Source organism: Arachis ipaensis, chromosome B10 (assembly GCF_000816755.2).
Source record: "Arachis ipaensis cultivar K30076 chromosome B10, Araip1.1, whole genome shotgun sequence".
Taxonomy (NCBI): Eukaryota; Viridiplantae; Streptophyta; class Magnoliopsida; order Fabales; family Fabaceae; genus Arachis; species Arachis ipaensis.
Window position 1 is genome coordinate 6,300,525 of NC_029794.2, and position 9,950 is coordinate 6,310,474.

General features: G+C 30.2%; 2 protein-coding genes across 2 annotated transcripts in view; one reads left to right on the forward strand and one right to left on the reverse strand.

The window, feature by feature from the left end:
- The window catches only part of LOC107623232 ((3S,6E)-nerolidol synthase 1), a 5,867-nt gene extending 5,023 nt beyond the window's left edge, over positions 1-844 (reverse strand). Inside the window, exon 1 of the mRNA XM_016325418.2 lies at positions 12-844. Within this exon, the coding sequence (XP_016180904.2) occupies positions 12-504 (493 nt within the window). The 5' untranslated portion in view covers positions 505-844. The remainder of the gene's footprint in view (positions 1-11) is intronic.
- Positions 7,149-8,416, forward strand: LOC107623235. The gene is made up of 3 exons (XM_016325421.2): positions 7,149-7,400; positions 7,511-7,907; positions 8,012-8,416. The coding sequence occupies exons 1-3, from the start codon at positions 7,300-7,302 to the stop codon at positions 8,411-8,413; spliced, it is 900 nt and encodes a 299-aa protein (XP_016180907.1). The 5' UTR covers positions 7,149-7,299; the 3' UTR covers positions 8,414-8,416.

The window sequence follows — 9,950 nt, forward strand, 5'->3', positions numbered from 1 at the left end:
AATTAGCATACCTGGAGGTACAAAGTGACCTTGTTGTCTGAAGAGACGAAAGCAGAGAGCAAGGTGATGAAGATGATGGTGGGCAAAGGCACCCCCATGACCAAAAGTGCTGGATATGACGACATATTGCCTCTGTAAGAATGAATTAATTTCCTCTTGAAAGTGATAATCAACATTTAGACGCTGCATTGCATCAATCATTTGCATTCCTTGCAGTGAATTATTATTTTCACTACTACTACTACTGTTCCTAAGTAGTGCATGCTTCAGTTCCATCAGTTTCTCTGCATGATTAACGCTTATATCATCCTGAAAAACAGTTCTTGGGTTTTGCTGAAGAATGTTCCATTGGTTAGCATGAGAAAGATGTGCCTTTGTTGTTGCAACATAATGAGGCTTTTTGAAAGATGTTGGGAAACACCATTTTGAATAATGGAGTGCCATGGCACACAATTGGTTATGATGGTAGGGATCTGCTTTAATTTGAATAATAACATGATTCATGCAGGTATTTAAATAACCACTTTCCTCTTTCCTTCATTCCATCATTGCGACCCTACATACCTCCACTAACATATTGTAATCATGAATTGATAGACAAAAATTGAAACTTTTATAATTGAATAATATTACAACTAGAAAATGGATTAATACAGACAGATTTGGTTACCGATGAAATTACCAACAGATTTTGTCCTTCTGTAAAAGCTTCCTCAAAAATTATTTATCGACGGATTTTTTTTTTGTCGAAAAATTACCAACAGATTTTTACCAGTTACCAACGAATTTTTCCTCTGTAAATTCTCCATCTATTTCCCGAAGCGACAAACTCTCCGACAATTTTTTTTGTCAGTAATTACAGTCAGATTTTTCGACAAATTTTTGTATCATCATGATTATAGCTTTTTGTCAATTTAAATAATATTATTAAAAAAATTAATTACATTAATTTTAAGTATTTTAATTAATTAATTAAGTAGAACCACAATATAAACTAAAATTAGTTCCTCCTAATGGAGAAGAGAAAGATACTTTGAATTCCTATTTACCGTTTATGACGCAAAAGCTGATGTGGAGTTACTTTTTATGACAGGTGGACCATAAATAAGGACTGAGATGAGTTCTCTACTGAAGATGGTCTTATACTCTTAAAACATATGATAGCAAGGATCCTCCCTAACTAACATTATCTTGTTGCTAGTGCTCATGTTATTTGTGGAAGAAATTAAAGAACGTCATATCATTTACGTATGTGGATATAGTGTCAAGGAATTATTTATAAATACGTTTATTTTTGGGTATCTTTATAAATACGTTTGTTAACTTTAATTTTCAACAGATGGAACATTATTTTTATTTTAAATTAATTTCCATTTCTCAATTTTGATAGCCCATAATTAATTTATACCTATTATATCCTTTAAACGTTAATTAGAAAGAAAATATTAATTGAGATTTTAATCATATAATGAAAATTTGTAATCACAAATAAAAGGCATTTTGCCCTTTTTCCTTTAAATTTATGATGTTAATAAAATTTAGTAATTATCTTAATGATTATAGTTAATTTAAAACGGATAGAATAGTTAACGTCTAATTTTTAGAGAATATCAAAACAATTGATAGATATTTGTTAACAATTTTTCTTTTCTGGACAGAAACGGATTTGCATTTTATTGGAGAGGGAAAATAACAAAACAAAAACATTGCGTATTTGCGTTGAATATGTATGACGTCAGATCCAGTACGATTCAATGTAGCAGATATCTGAATTTTTTTAGCAGTGGAAAAATGTGCGTATTAACTATGGTCCATTGGTCATGACCCCGTTCTCATATCGAAACAAATAATAATGTCAGGAAGACGGACAGATATTATTATTAGGCACGCACGATTCAATTTCTACCGCAGAATTAATAAGAGGATATAATATAGGAAAGTTTTCACATGTTCCATTGCACTTTATTGAAACACTGCTATACCTTGTCTATTAAGCGTTTGATTTAATAATAAAATAAACATAAGGTTCAGATTGACAGGGTAGTTTCTCATATGGAGAGTCTTTCTATGTAGAACACTATAGAGACTAGACGTGTTGCTCCCTTCACCCAACAATCCAGATTTATAATACCAGCCTTGTCCTCCTGTGGTTTGATGGTTAGCGTGGATGCTAGCTAGCTTATATTTATTATGGGAGCCGATCAATGGACAAGCCAGGTCGGAGGTACGTGTGGTTCTGGGTTCATTTGAATGTGAATTTTTTACAACAAAATTTTTTAAAATGATTGTCACGATACGTTAAAAAATAAATACCGATTACTATGATATGTTAACAAATAAATACGTATTAATACGTATATTGTTTAATGATAAATTAACATGTGGACAATATCATCTGCAAAAATAATTTATTGTGGTAAACATATATTATATATTCTTTAATATTAATATATCCTTTAAATTAATTATAAAAATACTCAAATATTCTCTTAAATAAATTTATTAAAAACATTAAATTTTTTTATAATATTCTAAAAAAACAGTATTTTATTATTAATAAAGTAAAGTATCGTTTTTGTCCCCAACGTTTGGGATAAGTCCCAAAGTTGTCCCTAACGTTTCAATCGTCCTATTTAAGTCCCTAATGTTTCAAAAATTGACTCAATGTTGTCCTGCCGTTATGGGTGCACAGACCCGGCCCGACCCGGTCCCGAACACTTTAAAGACTAATTTGGTGTGATTTCATCGGGTTTAGGGTCGGGTACGGGTCTCAAAAATAGACCCGGTCATTATTTCGGGTCGGGTCCGGGCCATAGCTCGGGTCACCCGAAGTTGGCCCGGTGGCCCGGTGGCCCGGTCATCATACACAATTAATATTTTGTGTTATTAGTGATGGTTCATGACTATTCTTATGTGGAATTTAAGTATTGTAAACCTTAATATTTTGTGTTATTAGTCATTATAAGACTATAAATTAATATTTTATGTTTAGAATGCATAAGACTTTAGACTAATACATAAAATTGTGTTATTTGTATTGATTTAAATATTTGGTATTATTAGACAATATTAGTATTGATTGTGGTTTTGCTTTAGTATTGATTGTGGTTATGCTTTAATTTTAAAGAAGGGTTGGTTCTTGTTATATTTTTCTAAGTGAATTTTACCATGTTAAATAATGGTTGGAGTCTTGAAAATTTGGATATTTTTTCATGCTAGCTTACAAGAAGGTATCAACGTAATGTAATGTTAACAGCCCGGTTTTTACCCAGTTTTCACCCGGTATAATTGTGGCCCGAAAGTGTATTGGTTTCATCGGGTCTAAAGTCGGGTTCGGGTCTAATAAATAGACCCGGTGTATATTTCGAGTCGAGTCTGGGTCACATCAAACCCAGCTTCACCCGGCCCACGTGCACCCTACTTTACTCTTATTAATATTAAAAAGACTAAAAACCTTTTGTCTTAGTATTGTTTAATTGTATTTCGAAAGACTTGTATTCTACTTTAAAAATATTAAATATTTGCAAAGTTCATTTTAAATAATTAAAATAATTTTTAGCATTTATTTAAAAAAGATTAAAATATTCTTTAAGCAACATTTTTAAAATTACTAAAATACTACTTAAAAAAGAGTAACTACCCTTTTAGAATAAAACGTTGTATAATTATATTACACATGGTAATTTTGATAGTTCCTTAGAAAAATTAGCCCATGAGCTGCAATTCATAGAAAGCTTGGCTTGCCTTGAAACATCCCTCATCAATCATCATATAACAACAAAGCCGACACTTTGTCAGTGCTATATTAGTCTTTTTATGCATTATTTCAGGGATATTTTAGACATTGTATCACGTGTGCACGATAAATACTTTATCTATTACCGTTTAATACATGGTATATCAATGTTCCAATAAAGTAAATGGAACATGTGAAAGTCTTCCTATAATATATTATAGGAAGATGTTGACCTATGTTATTATACTTGCTTGGAATATGATATTTCAACTTTTATAATCATTTAGATTTAAATATTAAATAATATATGTGGTTAAGATTCATTGAATAAAAATACTGTGTACGTTAATCATAGAAACTCTACGAAAAATCTGCAACGGTTCCTTCTCTTTTTCAGTTTGGAATGGATGAAAATATCTAATCTACCCACTTTAAATTGTTGCATTGTATACAATGATATTTGTCAACTGTCAAGCCATGTTTTTTTCTCACAACAAATAAAAGCTATTTTTTTTCCGGTATTCAGCTGAACTCAGTTCATAGTGGGATTTTGTTTTTAATTGAGTGAAGGGACAATTAATTTTTAAATATTTTGATTTGTATCTATCTATGAAAGATATAGTTATATAGATAATAATTTTGGAGTAAAATTTCACTTATTTTAATAAAATTTGTAATAAATAAACATGAGTTGATAAAAAAATATATAAAAACTCAAAAGATAATAAATATTTCACTGTCCAAAATTATATCGTTTTCATACTCATGTGACAGTAGCGAAACATATACGGTAAATAACGAAATACATGAACAATTATATATTTTATTTTGTACTATTCATTGACAAAATGACATATATATCCACCATTTGTTATATTGAAGGACCTAATTAGTACTTTCTTTTTCTATAAAAATTAATTAATTCAAAGTTAACATTTTTGAGAATCTAATTGTCCCTGTCAAGGTAGTCAGAATCGCGTGTAAACTCGTGGAAACGCACGATTATACGCTTCTACTTCATCTTCCCGTTGCGCTTCTGCTTCTCGTCTAGAACCAGGCTGCTCCCTGTGAAATCGCTGTTGAAGATCGCAGAGTCGCCGAAATCGTCGCTTCTGCTGCGTGGTTGCGTTTCAGGTTGAAGAAGTTCTTTTTCTTGGCCCTGAGCCCCTGATTGCAGCCCAACCCAACCTAACTCAATGACCCAATCTAAATTGAAGACCATGGAAGAGGAGCCCTAGCAGAGTAACGTAACAGTCTCTAATCTCTTAATCTCCCTCACTTTTACAGTTTATCTCCAATTCTCCATGGCCAAAATTTCAAATTTTCACCTCTCTGAACTCTGAAGTCTCAATCTCTGACTCTATCTCTCTTTCCTTCTGAAATTTGAATTTCGTGCAACTGGAAACCCCAATTTGGAGCATCGCCGACTCGCCGTAAGGTTTGCCGCTTGTGTTATTGACTCAGACTGGTGGTGGTTGGACTGCATGAGGCCGTGAGCATCACTTTGTGATTGCAACTTGCGAGACTTTCTGGCTCTGCCTCTCTGTCTCTGGCTCTTGCTGCTAGTTCATCAGGTAAGTTAAGAGTTAAGACATCTTTAATCTTCATCCTCTTCAATCTTATTTTAATTAGGAAAAAAAGATAAATGATATAGAGGCATAGGGATGGAGTTGATTACAGGGTATGGTAGTGTCAAACATTTGTTCAAGAGCTTTAACCAATTCATGATAACCGTCATGAACTTAAAGATTGAGTTTAATCTCTGAGCATTGTGTCTTAATTTATTATGCCCAATAATGTTTAACACAAAATGTATTGAGATAGTAGTTCTCAAATTATGAATAATAATTATCTTGATTCTTGACACTTTAATTAAGCTAACTAGCTAAGTGTTCCTCTGCTATATATATGAGTTTAATTACCTTGAGACTTGAGTGAATTTATTAGAAATTCAGAAAAAGCTGTAGTAGAATCTGTAAACAACATAGACTTCTCTATTCACAGAAAAAGAAGCTGCAATTGGTGGCATGTGCATCAATATATTATCCTTTATCTGAAACCAGCCATTAATCTTCTTTAGCAAACCTTATAAACATTCCTAAAAGGTAGATATAACAAATATGATATATAGAAAAAGCATATCACTTCCTCACTCTAGTAAGATAATTGAACGCTACTTCTGTGGTTCTATGTTAATATATGACAAAATTTCATCCTAATTTGTGTTAAAAGTACAAGCAATGTACCTAACTAATTAGACTAATTAGGCCAATTTTTGTGTTTTCTAAAAAAATTAAAAAGAAAGTAACTGCCACTAGAAATCTGACCTACATGCTACATGATTGTAAAATTATATGGACATATATTATATTATAGGAAACAGCACCTACCAACCAACCAATAATAAGAATGTCCATTTTCAATTCAAGGAATTTATAGCTACCAATTTCACACCACAGAATTCTGCATAATTAAAGACATTACTCTTTAAAGTAATACCAGGTAAGTGAAATGTCAGAAGTCACAAATTCAGTTAGAGACCATAACTTTCATAGCATTAGTTCAGTGTATTATGGAGGACAAGACAGAGAACTTTGCATATCTCAACTCTCAACCAACTCAATCTATTAACCTATTTTTGATAAGATTTGTTAACCATTAATTAATCTTGTTTACTGTCCTGTACTTTTGAATTTCTTATCTCTCTTATTTTGGTGTATATATGTTTGTATAAATAAGGGACATTAGATCATGTGCCTGTTGTATAATAATTAACCACATAGATAAATATTTAAATTTGATTTGATTCAGGATTTTAATTCATCACAAAAAAAGTTTCTAAGAATGCTCTTGGAAGTAGAACTGATGTAGGATGGGAGCACGGGATATCTGTTGGAGAAGATGGAAAGAAGATACAATGTAAATACTGTCATAAAATTTTTTCAGGAGGAGTTTATAGATTGAAACACCATTTAGCAGAAACTCAAAAAGATGTTGGGGTTGTACAGCTGTTAGTGATGAAGTTAAGAAGCAAATGTGGGATGTTGTGAGTGGGTTGCAAGTGAATTTGATGAAGAAAACAAGCATGGGTAGGGCAAGCCCAGGGGAAACTACTAAAGAAGTTGACACTATCGGTGAAAAAAGAAAGGGAAAAGAACTAGATGGCAACATATTCAAGAAAACACGCATTAGTACTCAAACAACAATCAACAATATATTTAAGAAGAATTTGAGAGAGGAAGTATGTTTAGAGATTAGTACTTTTTTCTACAAGAATGGCATCCCCTTTAATGTTTCAAGGAGCGAAGAATATAGTAGAATGTTTGAGAAAGCTATAAGATATGGACAAGGATTCAAGCCACCATCCTACCATGAATTAAGGGTGCCTCTTTTGAAGAAACACGTGGAGCTTGTTCAAGTTTCTTTCTAATCAATGGATTTCTAGTAAATTTGCAAAGACAAAAGATAGAAAGATAATTGCAAGTGTGGTGTTAGATAAGGTGTTTTGGAAAGAAGTGGTAATTTACTTGAAGGCTGCCTACCCTCTTCTTCATGTGTTTCGTATGGTGGATTCAGAAGAAAAGCCGGCAATGGGATTTATTTATGAAGAAATGACAAGTGCAAAGGAGAAAATACGAGATGCATTTCAAGGAATTGAGACAAAGTAAAGTGTCTAATTATTTTATTTTTTAATTATTTTATTTTTTTAATTAATGCAATTCTAAAAATATTGTTTATTTTGTAAATAATTTATTAATTTTTTTTATGTTTTAGTTATATACCTATTTGGGATATTATTGATGCAAGATGGGGCAACCAACTTCATAGGCCATTGCATGCTGCAGGCTATTATTTGAATCCTCAAATTCATTATAGCTCTGGTTTTAAAATTGCTTATGAGCTTAAGAAGCAGTTTTATGCTTGTATGGAAAGGATGACAGGAAATCCAGATTTAATTACTAAGATGGATGTTCAACTTGAAGATTTTAAGACTCAAAAGGAGTTTTTTGGTAGTAAAGTAGCTCAAAATGCAATTTATACTAAAACTCCAGTTCAATGGTGGGATTCTTATGGAGATCAGCATCCAGAGCTCCAACAATTTGCAATTCGTGTCTTGAATTTGACATGTAGTTCATCTGGATGTGAACGTAATTGGAGCGCTTTTGAGATGGTTAGTAATTAAATATAAGTTGCATTTTACTTTTATAAATTTGGTTGTTAATTCTTCAATTCTATCTTGTTGTTTGACTAATATTTTTTATCTACTTTTGAAAGGTTCACACAAAAAGGAGAAACCGTTTAAAAGCTAAAACCATGAATGATGTTGTGTTTGTGATGACAAACTCAAGATTAGCAAAGAAAAAACAAACTAGAAGAAGTCTTGATTATGACTATAGTCTTGATGAGTTGGACTCTGATCAAGAGTGGATTGTTGCTGACGAAGATGGAGAAGAAGAAGATTTAGATGCTCTAATTCCATATCCTAATTTAAATGATGAAGCAAGTGGTAATAGAATTGTTGGTGCCTCTAAGGATCCTTTGGCAATTCCTTATCTTGATGATGATGAGTTTGAAGAACTTCTCCAAGGACCTCTTCCTTCTGCTCCTGATAATGATGAAGATGGTAATGCAGAAGTTTGTGAAACTCGTGAAGATTTTATGACTGATGAAGAATAGAATGATTATTAAATACTTGTTTAGATTTTAGTTAATTAGTTGTTCATTCTAGTAGTTTAGTTGGTTTATTTGCTACTTGAATTTATTTTAGTGTCGTATGAACTTGTGAGTTGTGAATTTGTGTTTTGATTTGTGAATTTGTGTTGAATTGTGACTTTTGACTTGTTATGGTATATATATATTAGTTATAATTCTATGGGTAATTTAATTTATTTGAGATTTATTTTATTTTCTGTAAAATTAGTTTTTGCTATTAAATTTTTTTAATTTTTATAATTTACGAGTCATATTTACGTTCCGTCTTAGGGTTCAACGAATTACGATTTTGAGTTAACTTAACGAGTCGAGGTAAAAACTACGAGTTCACTACCTTGGTCCCCTGTACTTTTTTTAATTTTTAATTTTTTTTAATTAACCTTTTAGATGCATGTGTTATAATGAATTTTATGAGATTGAAAGCTTATTAAAAAATATACAAAATAATGTTAAAATTCTTAATTTTGGTTTATTTTTAATTTTATCTAAATTTATCTAATTTGTGTAAAATTTTAAAATTTATTATTTTATATATAATTTTCATATTTCATTTACAAAATAACGAAATATATATATATTTAAAACTTTAGTCATATTTTCATTATTTTGTAACTTTATGTATGAAAAAGGTAAATAATTTACTTAAATATTTCATTTCTATATACCTGAAATATCACAAACTGAATCAAATTAAATAAAATCGAAAGAAAGAAAAAATCATTTCGGTTCTCATTACAAAAAAATTGCATTCCTATGTTAAATGTATTTTTTTTATTTTTTATTTTCAACTGAGTCATTTTTCAAACATTACATCAAATAGCTTAAATTGATTATTTTACCTTTTAGAATTAAATTAATTGAGTCATCCATTTTATCTTACAAATCTCACTCCTTTCTTATAACTTTTATTTATTATTAAAACCTTTTCATAAGCTTATTAAAACTATTTCCAATATATATCAAGTGTTTAATACATGTTTTTTATTTTCATTTTTAGCATATTTTTTTTCTTTTTTCGAATAACGGATCTATCTTAATTAAAGTGTGTATTTAAGATTAATAATTAAGGAATATTCTTTCTAGAATTTGTTGATTTGTTAATTTTCTTTTATGTATTATAATTTATATATATGTGTATACACGCGTGTGTGTAAATAAAGATTATAGAAAATAAAGTTGTTAAACTCTCAAGTTAATTCTTAAATACTTAGTTACAAATTTATGAATTTAAATAAATAAAATAAGTAAACCTAATAACTTAAATTTGAAATAAATTCAAGTCAATTCGAGTAAGTTCAGTAAATTCGTATAACTTGTATAAAATTAATAATCCTTGTGTATACTATTTTAAATTTATTTTGGTCCCTTAAGTATTAAAATATGTAATTTTGAAAAAAAAATAAAAATTAAAGATATAATATCTATATCTAATAAATTTTAGTTTCTAACATCACATATTTGTAATTTATTCAAAGATTTTAGATAGAGAAAAAATATTTAA